We start from the raw sequence: 22,377 nt of genomic DNA on the forward strand, positions 1-22,377 counted from the left end.
CAGTGAGGAGCCAATTCTGCATCTTGCTTACTGACACCTCCTAGATTCTCTATCTCATACGTTTCTAGACTTAATGATCAGGACTGAAGAGTGTGAGCCTTGTACTTTTAGTCTGATTTTTTTCTTTTCAACTCAGACTTGAGTTGGGGGCACTTCTGTGAGAACCTGAAATATTCCCATGCTTCCAGGATGGGCTGAGTGGCCTGTCTTGTTTGTAGCCTGTCTTATGTCCCTGTGTTGAAGTGCTGCTGTTGTGTGTGTGGTGTTGAGAGAAAGAAACAGGCTGTTGATAGAAGAGCAGCTTGAGCTCTTTTCCAGCCTGGAGCTGGCGGGCACTGAAGGAAGAGACGCCTCTCGTCACCGCCAGACAAATAGTAGACACATGTGTGATTGACAGGCATACAAATGCATTATATAGCTGCTGTGATTGTGATGAGCGGAGATAAAAGTGTTCAGGCTGATATTTTAGACTGTGTCCTGTGTTGTGTCAAAGAGTTGCAGAGGATACAGCAGCGATCTCATACGAGAGGCCGCGAGAGGTTGAGACAAGATAAGATACCTCTGTAATGGCAATTAATTCTGAGGCCTTGAGAGGAAAAAGTTTAAAAGGCAATGAATAAGCTTTATAAAATATTGATGTAACAATAAGAGATAATGGTCCCAGAGTGAAGAGTTTGAATTTGGTTGGTCCTGTGTGTATCGCTCGGCACATCGTAACAATAGGAATCTGTCAGAGGAAGGCGCAGTAATTAACAAGACGGGAATGTTGGAATAAAAAAAGAAGGATTATAAGGTTTGTGTCCACTGACTCAGTTGGAGCTTGAAAGCATAAAAGACAGCCACACAAGCTCTGCCACCTTCCACAGCAGCTCTCAGTCTCAGTTACCGGCATTCAGCGATTACGATGTCCTTTGCATGCAAACAGAATGCATGTCGCACTAAGGTTTGAAACGCAGAGTTGAATTTCAAATCCTGCAAATGGTTTGATTCCGAAATTGAAATGTGTACTTTGGCCCCAAGCTGGCTGAGCAGTAAACGCTGTTGAAATATTAATTTGACACTTATGTGAGAAAAGTTAGATACACTTTCTCCCAAATTCTGTCTAATTCCTCACCATGAAATAAGAAAAGATTGATAACTTGTGGTCTGAAATGTGTGGCTTTATTCCTTCAAAAAAATTCCTTTAAAAGTGCAAATGAGAAATCCTTCGTTACAGTCTAGTTTTCCCAAGACATGAGATGCTTCTGCTGCTGTAGAGTAGAAATCTGCTCTGTCAGTCGGCTTTTTTTTTCATACAGCAGATTTTGTTGCCCAGTATACATTTTCAAGAGGCCTGGGGGCGCAAACAGAAAGTTGTCAAATAACAGATATAATGTTTGAAATGTTAATAAGTCATTAATATTCCACGGAAATGTGAAGCCACTTTGAGGCTAATAGGAAAGCAGCAATGTTACACAGAGTATTTCATTTGTGCTGTTAGTGTATTTGGTTCTGGTCCGAATGGTTCTTTTAGACCAGCCACTATAGCCACCCCTATCCTAGTCTTTTGCATCAGTGTTTCAGCAGACACTGACTAATTCTTCACTTCTCTGACGCACAGATGGAAATGTTTGGCCTCTGGCACTAACTGTGCAAACTGAGGAACATGCAACATAGCAAAGACAGGAATCGCAACATTGCAATAGAGCAACACGTCTGCATTGCGGGATTTGATCCCTTGCTTCAGAAAAAGTGTCGTAGTTATCTTTTGGTTGCCCTCCTTCAGCCAGGCAGTTGCCAGCAGGGATTTGGGGGTGGAGATAATACTTACACACAACAAACTGGTGTGGAGAGTTAGGAAATATTTCCTGGGGCTTAGAGATGTTTTATCAGTTGAGCAATCAAATAGTGATAGCCGCACTTTTCCGTCCCTGATGGACTCCGGTCCTCAGGTGATTGGAATCGTTGGGTTTCCAGACAGCCAGACCGCTGCTGCCTGTTGTGACAGAAAGCAGAGTGTTGCTCTCCAGAACTCTGCGACTGACAGCAGGAACAACCTGACTTGCTTGTCACTTCTGTATGAAGGTGACATGGAAAGTGGTTTTTGTCAGTAATTTCCTGCACGTTATATAACTGTTGTTTGTACAGGCAAGCTATCTAGTGCTGCAGTCTCCTATCTGCCCAAAATTCACACTGTTTCTGGAGTATGTGTAGCTCTGAATCACGGTATTTTTCTTTCTGTGTTAAATTTAATAGTGATCCTTGCCTTTACGGCTCTGTGGGGCCTTTGTTTTGCACTGTGTTCTTCTGCACTGCTGCTGTGGTGTGGGCTTTCTGTGAGGCTGTACTCCAGGCTGGTGCGGCTGTATACACTCCTGAGGCAAAAACTACAGCTTTGTGCACACCAGCCCTTTGATATTAATTCAAATAGACGCGGTTAGCTTTTTTGCTCATGCTTCAGATACTTTATCTTCCACCCTCCCCCTATTTATTACACATGCCATTATATTCTGTCAGAGGCTGATTGTTTTGTCATGTAACAGGACAATAGGAATGAGCCTTTCACCATCTGCCTTCGATACCATGGTATCGTACAGCTCAGTAGCCGTATTGTACCGCAGGGGCGTTAGAGTCTCTCCCTTGTTTTTAAAATGGCCTTCAGGCTCGTACTCATCCCTCTGAAGCAGCGGTTCTACCAGCCCTCCAGTGAAGGGACTAGGGACAGACCCAGGCCCAGTCTGTGCGGCTGTGAAGCCACTTGCCTGCTCAGGCCTGCTGAACAGAGAGCCGAGGACCACTAGAGGTCACTGTTCTGTAATGGGCTCCTAATGAACCAGAACTGTCAGCAAGACCAATGAATTGCACTGCAGCTCTGCCTAATTATGAATTCCTGCTTAATCAGTCAATGACAGCAGAGCCGTCGCAGCATTTTTTATATTCTTTGCATACTCATTTATGCTAATGTGCTATTATATTTCTGTAGATGTGGGTCCTCCATCATTAGAGCAGTTCGTTATTGAAAGCTCCTTTACAAAATCATAATTACTGATTATGGGTGATTAAACTTTTTTTCTTTCCCCCCTTAGCCTTCTGATTTGGTCAGGAAGGTTAGTTTGTTTTTATTATTTTGCTTCTTGTGTTTGTAATCAAATGTTGATTCTTAACACCTTATTTAATTAATTGCATCCATTTAACATTTGGACAGAGTCCAGAGTTCGCTCTTAATACTTATTGTCGTGTTTTATGTTGTGTACTGTTACCTAGATGTGTGCAAAAAGTGTGTGTTGAAAGAGCTAGAGACTTGTTTCTAGTCCTTGTCAAACAAACTAAGCTCACAGTTTTTCTGCTTTCGGCAGTGAACCATTTCGACAAAATTCATACAAGAGTACTGCAGTTTATCTTTAAAGGGAATTAATCTCCTACGTGTTTTTAGAGAAATTTATAGACCAAAGCAAAGCCGTCATTTATGTAAGGCATAAAATGTTCCTTTCGATTAACAAAAAATATTTGTTTCGGGCAGCATAGTGGAAGGCACAGAACAGTCTGGATGGTGTTTTTATTATCCGCGTGCCCTGTGGAAGGACTGCTGTGCAATATTGGTAAACATATTGCCAGGCAGTGTGCGCGCTGCCATCCACCTCACAGCTCCGCACTGCACTCTCAGCAGAAGCTGAGCCATTGTGATATTTATCTGAATTCAAACGAGGCTAATTAAAAGAGCTGCTGACAGTTGTTGTGATCCAACTTTGACTGGTGCTTGATGGTCATTATGGGTAAATAATGAACCGGGGCCACAAATACAGCAGCTGCCAGCCCAGCACCGTGGAGCAGCTACTGCAACCAATTTAAAGATCTATCGACCGCCTCTGCGCTCCCTGCAGATCTCTGGCTGAAAACTAATGTTTCTCCTATGGCTGGTTATTGTGGTTTCAGCTGTTTTAAATGCAGCCTTTAATTCCTGCCTTTAATATTTAACACAGCACATTATTAGCCCTTCAGAATTAACAACTTCTTCATTACAAAGAAGTTTTATGCTCCTTGCAACTGCAGTTATTGGCAGGATTTTCATTGCAGAAATTAGTATCTAGTTGTAGGATTCAGTATTTGTATCCAGCGCAGCGAGTCAGAGTGATGAGTTAATTGTCCATAGAAAGTTAGAAGTTTCGCTTTTTAATTTAATCTAAGAAGGAGAGGTGCAATATTGAAATATGTTTGCCAGTGCATGAAAATCACTAATCATTTCTTTTTAATATGAAACAAAATTAACAAAATGCTCTTGGTGTATATGAATATAGTTATTATTGTCTTTATTTAAAATTAAACTCTGGCATCCGTAGGAAACTGTGGTTTTAATTTCAGGTTTCAGGTGGCATTTGAAGTTAACTATATGTAATGTATTAGTGGTATACAACTTGGATTTGTTTTTTTTAATATTTTGCAAAAAATGTTCTGAAAATATCAAACGTGATTTGACTTAAAACAGGCACTCAGCAGGGTTTTGTGAATTGGCTTGTAGGATTTTAATGCTGAGAAGAATTCTTTTGGGACCAATTGATATTATGTTTAAGCAGGATTCAAGCTTTAGAAGATAAGCTGTACAAAATGAGAAGAGAATAGCCTTAAGAAGAAGAGAAGACAGGCTTGTTAGCAAAGAACAAAAATCCTGCTTGCTTTTTACACATCAGGAATTGTCCAGTTCATTAATATTTGTAGCTCCTGAATGTTGGCTCATGAATTTTGGACACTGAAGTATAATGAAAGAGAATTTTTCAGGGAGCTAATTCAATGATGCATTAAAGGCTGGCCATATCAAATGAGATTAAAAAAACAGGTTCCGCCCCAGTTTATTTTAAACCAGCCGCAGCCTAACAAGGCATGTTCCCAGCCATATATCTGTGTCACCAGGACCCCAGAGACCATCTGACACCGGCCGCGGAGTGGCAACAGTGCTCGCTTACAAATAAAACATGGCACGCTCCTAAACTGATTGTGCACGGCAATCTCTTCCCGAAAAGACACCTAATTGAACATGATAAAGTGTAAAGTTAATTAACACCCTTAAGTTTGTTGATTACTTTCTCAGGATTATATTGTTCGTTTTGGTAGCAGCTTTCAGTCCCAGCTGTCGCCTTTTTAGCGAGTGTCACCGGTAAACAATAGAGACACCATCACCAGTTGTAAATGGTGCCTGTGACAGCCGCCCCTTGTGAGGCTGCATCTGTAGAAAATGATTAGAACAATTGCATTTTAAACACGCTCTCCCTGCACCCCGCTCCCACCGGCCCTCTTCTCTCTCTCCTTCTCCATGCCAGAGTGGTTAAAACATTTAACGTCTTCTAAAGCAAATTAACTGATTTACCGAGTATCACAGAGGGACACGTTTCTTTTTGTTGTATGAAAGGGGGGAAAAATGATTTTTTGTGTATACTCCTCACCAGCCTTTGATCATTTTTTCTCCAGGATGCGACTGCCGCAGAATTAATCCGTGCTGTAATAAGGAGCTGCTGATTTACATTGGAAAGAAAAATAAATTATTTGAGGGGATGTATTGTGTTGTTTTTTTGTGGCACAAATTCAGATTTTATTCCACTAGATACCCTGTTATGTTGTAAGTGATACTGTGAAAAGCAAGTTCACGTAAGTAGCAAGGGAAGCCTTCTCTGATGTAGATATTTTCATCACTTCATTGACCTTCATTGTATTGAAACTGAATGTGTGTCTGACAGAATTCACTGCAGACTCTTCTGACCGTTGTTTGAAGAAACAGCGCCATTGATGATAAAAATGCAGAAGATCTGTTCCTTGCAACAACATTAACAGATGGAATATGTTGCAGTCAGTGAAGCAAAAAGCATCAACGTGTCCAAGAAAAAGCCCGCTGTACCCACAGTTTTGGAGGCTGTGTGGTATGGGAGACAAGTTCAGCATGTTCAGTCAAGATTATTATTTCAGGTCACCAGTAAATATCAAGACGAATAGCAGCTCTGCACTAAAGCAGATACCAGGAAACAATCGGTTGTTCCAGAAGAGGCCTCATAGTGCCACATTTTCTTTTCCCCTTCAGTCCTAAGTAGACAGTCTGTGTGTAAAGACACAATGTCTAATAGGAGATCATTTTTAATATCCTGTTACCTTTTGGGTTTGCAAAGTTAGATTTCCTATGGTTGAGCGGAAAGAGAAGCTTCTTTCTGGCAGTGAGGATGAGCAAGCGGGACAGAGCACTGACCTGCTCTTACAGAGCCCCTGTGTGCTGCAGGACATGTTTGCTTGTGTGCAGGAGGCTTCTTCTCAGTAGGAACTGCCTCTTCTGCCTGCCGAGCGACCAAAGGTCTTGCAGTAAGTCAGATTACTGAAAGGTGTCTAAGATGAACTATTCATTACTACAAATGCATTTTCTGTTTCTTAAATAATTTACAGGAATAAGGCTCATTTTAAAGGACTTTGCCCCGAGCCTTTTAGATTCTGCTAAATGTAACGCAGACCGTGCTTTGAAAAGACAGATTCTAGCCTGTTACCCTGTTGCTCGTTATAAATTTGTGTCAGATAACCTCTTACGAACAAAAGACGAGGGGTAGTGGAGGGACTGAGAGATCACCATTGACTACAGCACTATATGCGATATGAAAAGGGCACAGTAGCCCTTTTAGTGTACCCAGTAGTGTACAGCTGAACAGGCAGTGACACACTCAGGCCTGCAGAGGAGCACCAATAAGCTTTTTTTTTCTGTTGGTTCTTTTTTTCCTCCCTTAGCACAGGCCAGTGCTGTTGGGGAAACTGTATCAAAAGCATCAGAATGTAAAATAACACCTGAAACAAAACCAGAGTAAATTAGTTTTTATCAGGCCACGCTTTAAAGAGATTAATCGGCAGTTTTTTTTAAATCCTGTTTTGCTAAGCCAATTTATTTCTACTTGAAACATAAGTGTTTGAACAAGTGAGAAAGTGCAGCTGTCAGAAGATTAACCAGCTGAGAACCACTGTCAGCATTAATTCTGTTCTAATAGATGACTCTCTGAAGCTATTTAGCAGCCTCTAATCTAGACACAAAGCTATTGACCTATGATGGATAGTAGTAGATTCTGTTTGTAAGCTTTAACTCAGATTTGTCTACTTAATTTAAAGAGGTCGTATAACAGGATTAATCTGATCGGCAGACTTAAGATTTGAGTGATGAAACAAAAATGGCTTCAATATAGTTTGTCTAAGATAATAAAGCATCATTAAGCAAACAGAAAGTTGCAGTTCTCCTGTGTTTACCTTCAGTTTATTTGCGGTATGTAAAGCATAATAGGTTGAATACCAATCATAAAATGTGAATCAAAAAGCTAAGTTGTCTGCATGCGATTTTAATTGTCCATCCTACTGTATTTATATGCCCCTAACACAAAGGCGCTTCAGAAGTGGTAAGAGCTCACTGAGGGATACTGGTGCTTCTGACATGTGGACAATCTAAAAAACGTGCATTATTCATGTCAAATTAAATAAGGAATAAGAGAAACTGCGAGAGGTGATCTTCTGTGGGAAGTGAAAAGAGCCTAGATTCCCATGAGGTTGTGGATGTGTGCAGTACTGACAGTAGAGCTTGGCTTTGTTTTGTAGGTGTTGGAGCTGCGAGTTCGGGAAAACTCACTTTCATGGTCGGTGGAGCCGAAGAGGAGTTCAATGCAGCGAAAGAGCTGTTGACCTGCATGGGCGCCAATGTGGTTTACTGTGGCGCAGTGGGCACTGGGCAGGTAGGTGCCACAGCCTTCAGGGCTGCAGCTTAGAGCCTTGAACGTGCTTCTGATCGAGAAATTAATTTTTTATTAAAAAAAACCCTCCAGTCTCCATCTTCCTCTCTCTAACACTCTGCATGGCTTGTTTCTAGAAAGGCCTTTTTGGGCTTCAGGAACGTTTTCTGATATAGTGGGGTTTGAAATGCATAGCAAAGCCCACAGAGTCCGTGTAGAAATATGTACTTTTTTAATGTGGTGAGCACTTACCTGTTAGCCAAGCAGCCAGGGATTGTAGCATGAGACTTCGTGAACTGCTGGTGTGGTACCAGGGAGAGCACACAGCTCCTCTTTATCATTTCAGGCAGCCAAGATCTGTAACAATATGTTGCTGGCTATTGGTATGATCGGGACAGCTGAGACCATGAACCTTGGAATCAGGTGGGATCTTTAAATCTTACTTTTTCAAGCGGGATGACTATTTTATGTATTTATTATTGTGCATTAACAAAATCCACAATGATTTGTTTGTTTGGGGAAAAATGTGACTGTAAAATGATATTTTTTCTAAACTGAATATAAAATAGAAGTCATAAGGAAGTCAAATATTTTTTTGAGTTATACAATTTTTAGCCAAGACAATTAATCTTTTGGGATTAACGTTTTTAAGACTTTGGAAAGTATTTGTTTTCTTTTACTTGATTTACTTTTTTGTTTTTTCCCCTTCTGTGTTTTGATCACACAAAAAGCTCCAGATTTCAAATGTCCCAGGACACTATTCAGTTATTTTATGATATTACATAAATATCACTATTCAGTTATACTATTACAAACCTGTGCTTCTCAGATGTTACTTCATCCCTCACAAATTGGACTGTCAAATCCAATCCTTGCTACCTCAGACCCATCAGACCCCCCTCTGTAAGAAAAACTATCCTAGTGAACCAGTTGACTGTCATATAGTGTACGGTGCAGTTTTTTTACCATTGCTTATAGAAACCTCAGTATTTTCATTAATAAGTAAGAAATGTGGAACAAATGCCTGCCCTTGTTTCCTTTGCTCTAGGCCTGTGATAGGTCTGTACTGGAAGCACTATAGCAGAGGGTCATTTGTGTTTAACTACCATGAAGGAAATGGTTGTTGTGTTGCTTTAGCGTGTCTCAGATGTTAAGGCCACACTGACCTCTTAAGCTGTCAGGCTGTAATTGAGATAGAAGAGGAATTTGCTTGGCAGCTTTCCCAACTAGTTTATCGATATCATTTACATTTTTAAATTGAGCGCAGAATTGAACCAAATCAAGACCTTGGTATTATCTAAGCCATTAACATTGTAAATGTATAGATTATGTTCAAGGAGGCAAATCAGAGGTCTCTTAGTTACATAGGTCAAACCTCCCACCAATAAAGTATCTCTGTGGAGAAAGTAAATTATGAGCAATTTGATGTTTGGTCTGGAATTGCGTAACCTATTCTCAGATACATTTATCGAAAGATAGTTCTTTCTGAGTTTTGGACTGAAGCTGATCAAATCATTTGCAGCTGAAAATATATTCACCTTTTTTCCTTCTACTGAAAGGCTTTACTGTAAAATATTGCAGTAAATGCAGAAGTTTCTTTCATCCTGTTACATTTTAAAAATGGATCTTGAGGACATTAACAGCATAATAAAAAGGCTTGCTTCCCATTTTTGACTTCACAGCTGTCTAGTCTCCTATCTGCTTGTGTATCTTCACTCCAGAAAGAATACTTTTATGGATTGCTTGGCCTGGCTTCATTTATCTGTTCTTTGCTGTTGGTCATTCCTTCATATTCAGCTTCTTGTGGTCACTGGCTCTTGGTTGAATTTATTTAGTTCTTTTCCACTTACAGTTTTTTGGGAGGAAATTTTGCTTGACAGGTGAAATTTCCATTCTTAACTGTACAGTTGCTTGTCACATCTTTTGTCACAGGTTTCTAGACTCTTGGTTTGTATGGTCTTCCCAGAGGTTGCTGTGTAACCCCCTAACAACCACTTTTATCATCTTCCAATTGGGGCCCAATTTTGCACTTTTTTCTCACTAGTGAATGAGAAACCCTTTAGCAATAGATCTTGTGTATAAACTGACGCGTTCTTGTTTTTGAAAAAAGTGTTTTCCCCACTGCTGTTGGGTTCAGCCAGTTCACTCTCACAACATGCAGGCTCTAGCTGTTATGTTTAGTTATATTTAACCACTTGGAAAGTTAATGACAAGACCGAAGCTGAACTGTTTTTCCTATGGATGGTTTGAGATGTATGGGGGTTAGGTTTTGAGAAATCTGAAGCAGAATCCGTCGTTCACAAGACTCGCAACTCTTGTAAAACTCGTGTGGCGGCAGGGCACTGTTGACCTCAGTCCAGCCTGTGAAATTCTTGAAACCAATTCAGATTTCTATAATGCTAGTCTAAGATTGCCCATATAACAAACCAACATATTTTCCACACCATGGATGGTGTCAGTGAGGTGTGTATGCAAGCTCATGCAATAATCTGTTCAAGGTGAAACAGAAACATCACTCACTAAAATCATTTCATATTCCACACATTAGCCAAGGATGCCATTGCATCACAAGAATGTGATTTTCTTATAAATTATTGACTGAGCACAACACATTTAGAGGTGTTTTTAAAATCAAGTCTGTGTCATGTGTTGTCAGGCACATATTTCAGATTTTAGAATCTAATTGTATTCTTTAATTATTTTCTTAACACACAAAATTAACAGATTTCCTCAGATCTTAATGAATTGCCAGACATCCCTAATCACTTGCAGGACTAAAGCCCACAAGGGCTAGACTTGGTCTTGTAGTTATATGAATTAGACCACCTTTGTTGCTCATTTAGTCTCATTAAGACTAAATTAAAACAGTCTAAAGCTCCTGTTCTCTTTTCTAGCATGCATGATCTAGCAATTATTAATTGCTTGGGGATCAGAATTTACACCAGTTAGAGCCACATCTCAAAGGTTTTCAGCAAGGAAAGGCTGTACAAGTTTGGCAAATTCATTGCTGTGGCCAGCAGATACGTCTTCAGGTTTTCTCTTTTATCTCCTCTCTTTCTTCTGTGCAGACCTGCCTGTGAGCCCCTGTCTTCTGAGTGCTGGCTGTCTTCCCAGAAAGTGTGTTGCTGGCTGTCAGGGGTATTTTTGACTTTTACCTGCCACAGCAATTTTATGGACCAGATGGGATTGTTTCTGTCAGTCAGACTCTGACATGAGATTTTAATTGTTTTCCCAAAGCATAGTTTATTGAAAAAAATCTGAGCCTAAATTGCTTCTTTTTGTCTTCAGTGTTTAATTAAATGCTTCTTGTGGAGTTACACATGATGCAAGTATGGACAGTGGTCAATCGCCCAGTGCAGGCCATGGGTTTTCAGTGTAACACAGATTTGCAAGTGTCTAAATTGTCATCAAACATTTGGTTTAAATAACATGTTTATTGAAGTTGTTTTTGGTCATATTAGTTGAAGTGATACGGTGCTGAGTGCAGAGTAAACACTGAAATGTGAACCAGAGAGCACCAGTAGAAACTATGTGGAAGTGCTTTTAAAACTGAGAACTGGAGGCACTTCTTTGTGCAAAGGGTGGTGGAAGTCTGCCGCAAGCAACCCAGCCTTGTTGCAGAAGCTGATATCCTGATATTCTTACAAGAAGCACCTGGATGAGATCTGGGATCAGTCAACTTCTAACTTCTTAAAAACGCAAGAATCCTGAATAACATTCCTATGTTATGGTGGGTAGCTGCGTCAGCATGCGTAGGCTGCAAAGGAACAAGTAAAAGGTTTATTCCATGCTGAAAAAAAGAAGAAAGAGAACACAACGTTTCGGCCGTGGAGCCTTCTTCAGGTGTGGTTCTTCAGCCTTCTTCAGGTGTTGTTCCTTTGATTCCTATGTTATTACGTCACTTCAGAGGATTTTCTTTACTTGCTCCTGAAAACCTTAAGCAGTAATAGCTGTCTTCTTCATCAGCACAGTAAAGATTTAAGGTCTTTGAGATCACTATTGGCTATTGAGCATTTTCATTGTTTTGAGAACAGGAGCTATTTATGAACTAGAATACAAGCTTTTAATTGGCTTCCCTGGTTTCCTGGATCTCTAACCACATTAGCTTTCAGGTTTTAGCAATGCAGCATTTCATACCGTAATTATGCACTCAGACTCAACAGAAGACAACCGTCATTATAGTTCACACAGGTCGTTTAAAATAACATTTGCTTGACCTTCATATGTAATCATTTCAAGGCCCCTTAACAGGTCATTTGGAAAGGGCTTCCCATACGGCACACCGTGTCTTGAATGTGCTGCTGTATATTGTCATACACTGCTTTACATCTTTGCTCTTGTAAGCATTATGAGGAATTTAAAAAGGCTAAAGTCTAATCTGCACCCTGCTTTTTTTCTCTGCTTGAGTTCCTAATCTTCTCCATTTCAGAGCTCTGCTACATTATAGAGTGTGGAAGGCACCTACTGATTTATTGGGCTTTATAAGTTTGGAAGAAAATTGGCATCAGCAAACATAAATTCCCCAGCAGTAAATTCTCAGTGAAATATGGTTGCATTAAGGAGTCTTGCTGAGATTCATATTTCACTATGTTTTCACTGCAACAGATTTTCACAGTGTTAAAGACAGGTGGATGAGAGGATACGTGTAGGTTTTCTTTTTTATTCTCCACATGTAAATATAGCTGCCTTAATAAACTGAGCAATTACAGCATATCAGATTGTAGATTAAGAATGTGATTAAGTATACAGTTCACAATTAAATTAGAAATGCCCTAGAACTTGGAACAAAAATTGTTTATGACCGTAGAGCTGTGAAGTTTGCAGTTTATCTCTGTATGAAAATAAGGCTGTTGATTACAATATGGTGTGGATTCCTTTTCTGTGATGAACAGCAATACTCAGAATCCTTCAGTGGACTTTGTTGATGAGAGCAGCATCATTGTGTGTAATTGTGCTGCCTTTTTGTTTTTATTTAGTGATTCCTCTACAAATCCTAACTTGAGTGCTATTTCTTTAGTTCAGCTTTAGTTATTGTGTTGCGTTTCGTACAATTGCAGCTTGTTTCCTCCCATTGATCTGAAGCATGAGTTTCCAGTTATTTCCTCGTCAAGGTACTGTGTATTCAAGGTCCAGATTCTAGAGGAACGTTTTGTCACCACAAGTACATTGTCCAACAAACGTACCCCTTACATTCCCTTTGTTCTGTTTCAAAAAGATGCACCGGAATAAATTACATAAGAGACTTGGAAAAAGTATAAAATGTCAACTAGATATTAGAAATGTCAACTAGAACAGAATTATATTTTCCAGGTTTTTGTGTCCTTTTTTAAGTTAATATCAGACTTTGAAAGTAAATAATCCTAAAAATGTTTTTTTTTAGCTTTTGAAGTATTTCCTATAGTAAGTACGCACACAGTTTAATCAAAAGCATCATGAGTCATTTCTGAAGACGTGCTTGTTAAACCTGTATTTTACTACAAGAAATTTAATTTAATCCTGCAGAACATGAAGTTAACATGAATCATGAGGACTTACAATACTCATTACCAATGGCAACAGTGAGAGACCCTAAGCTTGGCAATGGCCTTGAGTATGTCCAGCCAAAGCAAGGGGAGATTCTCCTTCAAGTTTTAGATGCAGTTTTAATGTTTCACATCTTTAGCATCTGAACCATCTGAACTTCTTCAGTAGTTGGTAAAGATGCTCTTGTTTTATCACACCAAGTGATTTTTGTTTGTACAACAGAACAGTCACTTATAAACGAGGGGTTCCGTTTAGCAGCTGTGTTGGAGGTTTTGAAGAAGTCTGTCCAAAGATCACGCAATGTTCACGCAGGGTTGAAAAGTGCAGAAACTCCTTAGTTTCCAAATCACTTCTGAAGAGAGGGTTTGTTTTTAAATGAAATGATGCTGCCAAATGCACTGTGATTTCACTCGAGTTGCTTGAAGTTTGAATAAGTTAAATGACCAATCAAATCACCTGGGAAGGCCATAATGCCCCTCATCCTTCCATCCATCCTTCCATTCACTGAGCCGTTCACAGACGCCAGGCCGTTGCAGTGCAGAATGCGTTTGGTAGGTGGGAAGACACCGGAGCACCCGGAGAAATCCCCCACGACTGCCAGAACGTGCAGACTCCACCCAGACATCTCCTCATTCTGGGATCAGAGCCAGGACCCCAGCCGTGAGGCCGCAGTCCCACTTTCCCTGCCACCAAGCTGCCCAGCTGCTCTTTTTCCCTGGATCTTTACACAGCATTGCCTTCATATAAACTCCAGCCTCCTGTAATGGTCTTAGGGCTTGCTCTCTGTCTAGCTAGCAAATTTCATTGCGAACCAACAGGTCACCCCCATTGGCAGACACCTGAAAGAAGGGTTTTCATCTGTTTGTGACGCAGTGTTGACTCTAGCCTGACGAGACTGACAGGTTTCATTGCCATTGACAGTGCATTAGCCTGCTCATGGCTAATTCCAGTCTGGACTTACACAGACCTCCGTAAGCATGCCCTCAATTCAAGCGGTGAAGCAGAGAGATTAATACGGCGAAATGGAAACGGTGCAGAGAGAGTAATGGCTGCTGTGCACCTGGTCTTGCTCACTTGGGTGGGAGCTGAGCAACAGTAGTGAGTGGAAGTGGGTCTCCCACTTAGCCTAAGCATCTGAGTGCCTTTGTAATTAAAAAAGCCGTATATTTCCAAGGAGTTCCAAGGAGCATTTGGTCTCGGAATATGTGTGCATTGCTGCACTAATGCTTCAGAACATAAGAAAAGTGACAAATGAGAGGAGGCCTTTTGGCCCATCTAGCCCATTTGGTAGTTAGTAGCTAATTGATAGAAAGGTCTCATCCAGTTGATTCTGGAGAAACCAGAGTATCGGCTTCAATGACATGGCATGGTAGCATCGTTGCAGACTGCCACACCACTTATGCTATTTGATGTTCACACGTTTATCAGCGGCCTCAGCCTCTGTACACAATGGTGCATTTAGACATCGTGGCACAATGAGACTGTAAGTGTGGTAGACCTCATTTGGCACTGAGGCTGTTATTGAAGGAGATGCCACTCCAGGACACTGGATTGTGTTGCCTTCTCCCGTGACGGGAGTCCTGTTCTTCTGGCTCAGTTAGATGCTCTGCTGTCTCGGCACTGGAGGACAGTGAGTGGAGTGGAGGACAGAGAGGCCTGTTAGGGCATGAAGTCCACTCATCACAAGAACGCTAGTCTTTACATGAATGATCTTCTGTGCATATTTCTGTGATTTTGTTGACATGTTTAAATGTAGTGTGGTTGACAATCGAAAGTGCCAGAGATGTGACTTCGCTTCCAAGAGTTTAAAGGAGCCTAAATGTACAATAGAAAATATTTTCTTTAAAAATGGTTTACATATTTTTAAATGGACGAAATCAATGATAGCTCAGTTAATCAGTGTACTTGAGATCTCTTTGTGATAGAATGAGATGTTTAAAATAGTAGAATAAGATTTTGTGGTCCTTTCAAAGATGTGTGGTGGTCTAAATTTGATGCATACTGTCTTTTGATTACCTCTGGTCTAAACAGAATGTGCATTATGATACAGACCTCCTTGACTTCAGTTACAGTACATGGTAATGTTAAACACTTACTCTGAAGCTCTCTTCTGAAATCTGTGTGGAGCCGTGCAAAGAAGCAAAACGGGTCATGTGCTTTAGCTTTTGTTAAGATCAGAGCACCTGAGTTCTGAATATATTGTGTCTTAAACACACACAGAATCACCAGTGACACATGAAGCAAGGAAACTCTGTGGAAGTGCATAGTGCTGCAGTATGATAATGAGGTCTGGAGAAGACAGAACCAGGCGTTCCCTTGTCTCCATCAGGCTGGTGTGGGCACGGAAATATAGGAGGAATGTTGAACAAAGATCCTATCGAAAATTAAAAACACACACTGATAATGTTACTAACATGAGCTTCAAATGCAAGACTTTGGTTCAAAGGTAACAGCGAGATATAGGTGCAGTGTACCTGGTTTGTGGTAAAGGCTTTACCCAGTTAAATGCTGACCTTTCCAATCTGTGAATGTTTCTCTACAGCAGACGCTTCGGTACATAATCAAGTCCGTATTCAGTGACATAATTTATATCAACAATTACTGTGAGCCAGATGCTGAGGATTAGCTTCATAGAGAGTTTTACAGTGGCCAGTTGGGCAAACTGCACAGCTAGAATTTATAATAGGCAGGACCATGGGAGTTAGAATATGGCATCTATTATGCAGCTCTAGCATCTATCATGTTGTCCTAGAATTTTCTTCATAAACTCCCCTGTTTATTTGTAGTTAATATTTTAAATGCTTTGTTGGCTTTTTTATTAAACTGTATCTGTTGCACTAAAAATCTACAGTTCTGAAATGCAAAAATTAGCTTTGTACTACATACATGTACTGTAGCCTGTGCCAGCTGTGGAAACTGGGAAGACCAACCAAAAACACAGTGACAGAAATCTCCTTCTGTCCAGGAGTCACGCTGTGGGAAAACTGTTGCTGTTCGGAACTGTTAATATGAAACCCTGAGCAATAAACAGAGTTTTGTGCTTGAAAAAAATGAACTAAAAGAAAATCAATATTGCACATCATTATTCCATTCAAAATTGGAATAATTGTATTGTAATCAGGATTTCATGGAAACAATATTAAAATTAATGGACCTATCAGCATTATTGAATGTGTTCTTTTGTTACAGTGTACGGTTTCTTTTTGTTGCTAAAGCGAGATAATGGCAGAAAATGTGTGTGCACTCCTTCAGTTTCTGAATTTAAAGTTATTTTAGTGTTTGTACGAACAGCCAGGCATGTCTATTGGCAAGTTATTATGGGGATTGACAAAGACTGTCATCATTTTGATAGCGAGAGCAGTATATCTTTCAGATAGCAATGGGTCTCTTATGCAGAAAGAATCACATGTTCTCAGCCAATTTACAGGGAAACAGCAATAACATTTTATCATGGTTGAGAGCCCAGTAGCTGCTTCCTATTAAACTTGCCCTTTCAGATACCTGTCTCGGATTAATTTGTTGATTTCAAATGGAAACTCAGTCTTCTCCAGTGAAGCATGACTTTCTAGGAAAGACTGTTTCTGAATGACAATTATATTCTATCTGCTTTCAGACTATTACAAGCCAAGGCCCAGAGGAAGACAGAAGACTTCACTTACTGATTTTAATACCATGTCCAATTCTAACTGTCAGTTATTTATGCACTAGTGGAATAGTCTTCTGAAAGATGAAATGCAAAAGACTCTTCTAACTTGGTCTTTTAATGATGCACTTGATGTATAAAAAAAGCCTCCAAGAACATGCGCTTTCCCAAAGAGATTTGTAAGTGTGGCTCAAGCACCAAGTTTAAAGCACCATGCTCAAAACTGAGAAATCCCCAAAGGGTTTTGTTTTTTCCTTGACTGAGCACTTGTTTGCATATGTTACATTAAACACAGGGACACTCCGTAATAAAACCTGCTTGTTAACAATTTAATGTACTGCATGCTGAAAGTATGAGAAAGAGAGTATGCTTTTGTTAGTTTAAAATAAAAATAGTAATTGCAGTGCAGGCAGTCCCAGTTCTTAAAATTAACTCCTGCTGCAAGCTATTAGAGAAACTGGTTATATGTAAAACACATCAAATCATAGGGCATTTATTGGTCCTTTATAATAATTGGGAAATAGGCAAGTACAGTGAGAGGCTTTAAATAACAACTAATTAGTTTATTAGATATATTTAGTTATGTTTTATGCTTCCATATATAGTATTTGAATATTTCCATTGTGCTTCTGTATTTTTCATAGCTTTGAAGCTTGCTTACAGTTTTTAATTCTTGTACTTTATGCAGGTGTTTTGTAATGAAGTGCTTAAAATCTGAGTCTTTTCAGGCCCAAATTTAAGTTGCGCTTGAAATCACAACCACTATAGTTCATAACAAGAAATGATTTATGGTTAAACTTAAGAACAACAACTCATGTCACCACCGTTGCAATATAACAAATGATTTCTCTGCTTGGACAAGCTTTATTATATCAGAAGCAGTAACCTTTTCAACAGCTGAACCAGAACTATGATACATGGCGGTGAGGAGGTGCTGAGCATGTGTCACAGAACTTCCTGCGTATTGGGGGTTGGAGGGGGGCGCGTTAGCTGTCTTCTGAATTTAGAGAGATTGCCCACAGACATTAACTGAAAGGCAATAATGACCAAGACTTTAAAAAAAAAACAGTGTAGTTATCCCAGATTTCCAAAACAGTCTGTAAAAATACTCTCACTGAGCTGGTTCTCAGTGTTTAAATTAGTGCTTAGACAGCTTGTAAAACTCATATTAACAATAAAAAAATTAAAGGCAGGTGGAGCTTTGGCGTACTAAGTGGCCTTAAAGACCAATAATGATTTAATAGTCATATTCAGTACAAAATATACTTTACAGCTAAGTGGCAAGAGCCAGTTTGTGTTTTAACGCTGCTTGATGTGGTGTTGTTTATTCTGTAATGAAAAAGAAGGCAGTGAGACTGTCTAGTGGACTTTAACCCTTGTGTTTCTGAAAAAAAACTGCTTTTCTAAAACATCGGTGGGAATGTATATCTCTGGAATGCGCACGTCTTTGTATTGTCGAGCTGTTTACTCTTTTGTGATTCTGTTTAGCCCAAACCGGTGCGTCTGACAGATGTGTGCTCTGCTCAGGAGCGTCGAAGATAACTTGCCACAAGAGCGAACCTCTCTCTCCCTTGATAAACCTTAAACCACACACAGACAGCAAAGCTCAGCTGAGGGAGGCAGTGGGATTGTAGACGGACAGTGAAATTGTCCATACTGCCTGCTTGTTTGTGTTTTACGGTTCTTAGTCTCATCGCAAGAGGTTGCGGTGCAAAAATGTGAGGGTGCTGAGCCTCTGCAAGGAACGTCTGCTGCTCAGTCTGGAATCTTACTGCTTTGCGTATGTGCAGTGACTCTGGGTCTCCCAATGTCTGACCTTCTCGTGAATTTCTGATGAGACTGCGGCCTTTTTTCTGCCGGAAGGGATGCAGTCGTCAGTGAATGGCCGTGCGTTTTTCAACCTGGGTGCAGCTCTCTCACAGATATATTCCCAACCCGACTCGGTGCAGTCTGACATACTGTAGATCGTCTTTCACACACCCAGATCCCCAGAGGAAGACATTATGGGGCATCCAGCTATGTGAGCACAGTAACCACAGTGTGCACGCCTTAATGTTCATAGTTGACTGTCTGTACTGCAGGTTCTGCCCTTTTTGGAATACAATTGGGTACCAGCCTTTGTATTTGTTGAGAAAAGCATCATTCTATTCTTGTTCGGTTTAATTTGATGTATATTACATTGTATTGGAGTATTCATGAATATTCCTATTCATATTTTTTGTACAGAGGTTTTACAGTCCTCATCTGTTCAGTGAGCAGAAGGAGGTGCAGGGCCTCTGGCCCACCCAGGAATGAACAGAGCCCTGCTCTGTGTATTTCAGAGGAAGACTATGAATCACAGGAACCTGTGCCGACAGAAGGGCTATCCTGGACACGGGTCCCTGAGTTTGGATGTTTGTCTTTCGTATTATTCTGCATTTATTTCTTTCAAGGACAGGGGGTCTGGGTGAGGGGAGTCTGTTGATAGGGTCTTGCTCCTTGCTGCTGAGGTTATTGGTCACCTTCTTCTTTAAAAATTGATGTACCCTGTAAATGAGTCTGATGATGAAGAACGTTCCTGATAAATATCAATACTATATTATCTGCAGGGACAGCTATTAAAGCAAGAAGGATGGCTGAGGACAGCAGAAGCCGCCTATCAAGTCACCCCTGCCCTTTGCGTTTAGATGCTGACACTGTTCATCTTTGACCTTTGACAGGCTGGGTCTCGACCCCAAGCTGCTGGCGCAGATCCTGAACATGAGCTCTGGCCGCTGCTGGTCCAGTGATGCTTACAACCCTGTTCCCGGAGTGATGGAGGGGGTGCCCTCTGCTAACAGCTACCAGGGAGGGTTTGGGACCACACTAATGGCAAAGGTGGGCAGAGCTACTGGAGCATCATTCTTCATCCTGATCTGCTGGCAATCTGGGGAGCCACCTGCTCGGCTTCGGCCTCATCATCCCCTCTGTCTGTTGCTCTCTATTAGTCGGACTGTCTACTCCATACCTATGTGCATGAAGTCAGCACCAGGGCAGGTCTGGAAATGGACACGCAGAAAAACTAAAGTCATGCTCATACCAGTCTTCTGAAGGAAACTGCAATAAATGGCATTGAAATACAAGAGGTCCAATGTTAAGCGTATTTAGATCAATTCATGTCAGAAAAGAAGAGGACAGAAAAATCAAAAATGATTCTTCTGAAGAATCGTGTGTTTCTGAGTGGGAAAATGTCTTGCGGAGTCTTGCGAAGAAAGGTTTCGAACATTATATACCGTATTTACCCCAAGTCCTGAATACTGAAGTTGTTGAAATGCAAAATACTCTCTTGGAGTAGAAGAGAAGAGGCCACAGTAAAAGAACTGAGTAGGATCATGGCAGAGTACTTCCATTCCTTGATTTCTGAGTGAAATTAATTCCTTGAAAACTTCACTAGGTGAAATGTCATAAACCAAGAGTGAAAATCCCAAGGTTTAGAAAATCCCCAAGAATTACTGATTTTTACACTTATCGGAGTCCTTAATCGTCAAAGTAAAACGGCTTGTTTATGATAATTATCCTCTATCCCCTAGTACAGTCGTCAATAAGATGATGAGATAAAATGTGAAGAAGGTGCAAGACTTTCAGACTTCTTTATAGTGGCAATCAGGAAGCAGGGTGTTTGTACTATTTTTCCTGTATGTTCTTGTTTTGTTCTCTTACTTTTTAGTGTATTTGTTGTCTTTTTCTTTCTTTATTGTAAGTAGTAGTGTATGATTCCTGGCTTGGGAATGGAAAAGCTTGGTTCCAGTCAGAGACCTGTGAGTTAAGTTCTGTGAAGAGTTTAGCAAGAACAAACCAGCTGGTGTGGGCTCCCAGGACAGGGCTGGCTTCAGAAAATAAAACTGAACAATCACTTTCCTTCACATGCTGTGAATTCGTGAAGAATTGTGAGATACAGCACATTATGGCACACTTGCAGAAACAAGGCCTTAACATAATGCTAATTGGTAGCCTTTTTATTTTAATCTCCAGTTCTGTCAGGAGGCAATAAAGTTCAGTCTGCATATGTATTTGACACAGTTTTGGCAAAGAGAGCTAAAACTCTGGAGAGGGATTTTAATGGGGGGGGGGTTCAGAGCTCAGGATTACACATAAAAATGTAGCTCAGCATCTTCTACTTCTGTTGTGAATTTCTCATTGAAACCAATTACCTTTCTCTTTTTAAACTTTATTTTTAGGACCTGGGATTAGCACAGAACTCGGCTACAAACACTAAAACAGCTGTCCCGCTGGGATCGCTCGCCCATCAGATCTACAGGATGATGTGTGCACGGGGCTATGCAAAAAAAGACTTCTCATCTGTGTTCCAGTTTCTCCGAGAGGAGGAGAGCCAGTGAGGAGAGATGTGGACGATGTGTGAAAGTGTGCCTGATGCACTTGTACTGTATGCAGGACAGATGCTCTGGTAGTTTATAGTCAGGTAGCAGGAGGGGCGGGTGTATTTTGAAAGCCGTAAACTTTGATTGCATACGGAGTCCGTAGGGAAATAAGTGTTTTGACAGATTGTGTACGTTTTGTACTTTCCTTTTTGGAACTGTCTGTGTGTTGCCTCTGTAATCCTGCATTTTAAAGCAGCACTCTTGTGCTCTAGATTCAGTGAATGGTAACACGCCTGATTTCCCTCATACAGAAAGCTTATGGTTTATTATAAAGTCATGTCAAGATGAGTCTCTGTCAGCTAAAAGTGCAGGAACAAAAATTGGAGATGATTTTTTCTCCTGTGAAAAATGGTTCAGGTGGGATTAGCTATGCAAGGGACAGATAACAGAAGCTCTTCAATGTGCAAAGATTAACCATTTTTACTCTTACGTACACTGTGTCCTGTTTTTTCTTTTGGAAAAAAAAACATTATTTTCACACCCACTCCACTGTATTGTTAGTTTTTATTTCCTGATATTGTCGTGGTTTATGTTTTCTGTTCATTAACCAAGTAGACACTGGTTATTCCCAACAGTGAATAAATGCTACAACTCACCATTCTGTCATGTTATTGTGTATTTGAAATGCCTTAAATAAATAAAAAACACAAACATTTCTTGTTTTAGTTAAGCAAGCGCCGATATTTTCTTATTTTAGATTTATTAACAAATCCTATAAATAAAAAATGGAAGTTGATTTTATTCGTAGTGGTTCAGTATTTTCTTCTGTTTAGCAGTGTGGTATCATTTTATGTAAATTAAGCACCACAGTTTTATACTTGGCTTTTCAGAGCAGGCTTGTCATTTTGTTATCAGGTCTTGTGATGACAAGTTAAGCCAGCCTGACCTGCTCACTGTTTAGTTGTAGTTGTTTTTATTTAACACTCTTATTTTCCTTAGATCATGGTAAAGCATCCCTCCACATTAAAGAAAGATGGTCTTATGTTCTTATGTAAAATATCATGTTGCTGTTTTGAGAGAAAGAAAACAAACCACTGCTGTTTGTAGAACTGGCACTGTGTGCTGCTGTTCTGAGTTGTGGACCTGAAACAGGACCTGTATTGCT

General features: G+C 40.3%; 1 protein-coding gene across 1 annotated transcript in view; it reads left to right on the top strand.

Moving 5' to 3' along the window:
• The window catches only part of hibadhb (3-hydroxyisobutyrate dehydrogenase b), a 43,078-nt gene extending 21,150 nt beyond the window's left edge, over window positions 1–21,928 (top strand). Inside the window, exons 5-8 of the mRNA XM_015358174.2 lie at window positions 7,579–7,712; window positions 8,056–8,132; window positions 19,575–19,731; window positions 21,072–21,928. Coding sequence (XP_015213660.1) covers window positions 7,579–7,712; window positions 8,056–8,132; window positions 19,575–19,731; window positions 21,072–21,230 — 527 coding nt within the window. The 3' untranslated portion in view covers window positions 21,231–21,928. The remainder of the gene's footprint in view (window positions 1–7,578; window positions 7,713–8,055; window positions 8,133–19,574; window positions 19,732–21,071) is intronic.
• Window positions 21,929–22,377: the final 449 nt, after the last annotated feature.

The sequence above is a fragment of the Lepisosteus oculatus genome, chromosome 10 (genome assembly GCF_040954835.1).
Source record: "Lepisosteus oculatus isolate fLepOcu1 chromosome 10, fLepOcu1.hap2, whole genome shotgun sequence".
Classification (NCBI taxonomy): Eukaryota; Metazoa; Chordata; class Actinopteri; order Semionotiformes; family Lepisosteidae; genus Lepisosteus; species Lepisosteus oculatus.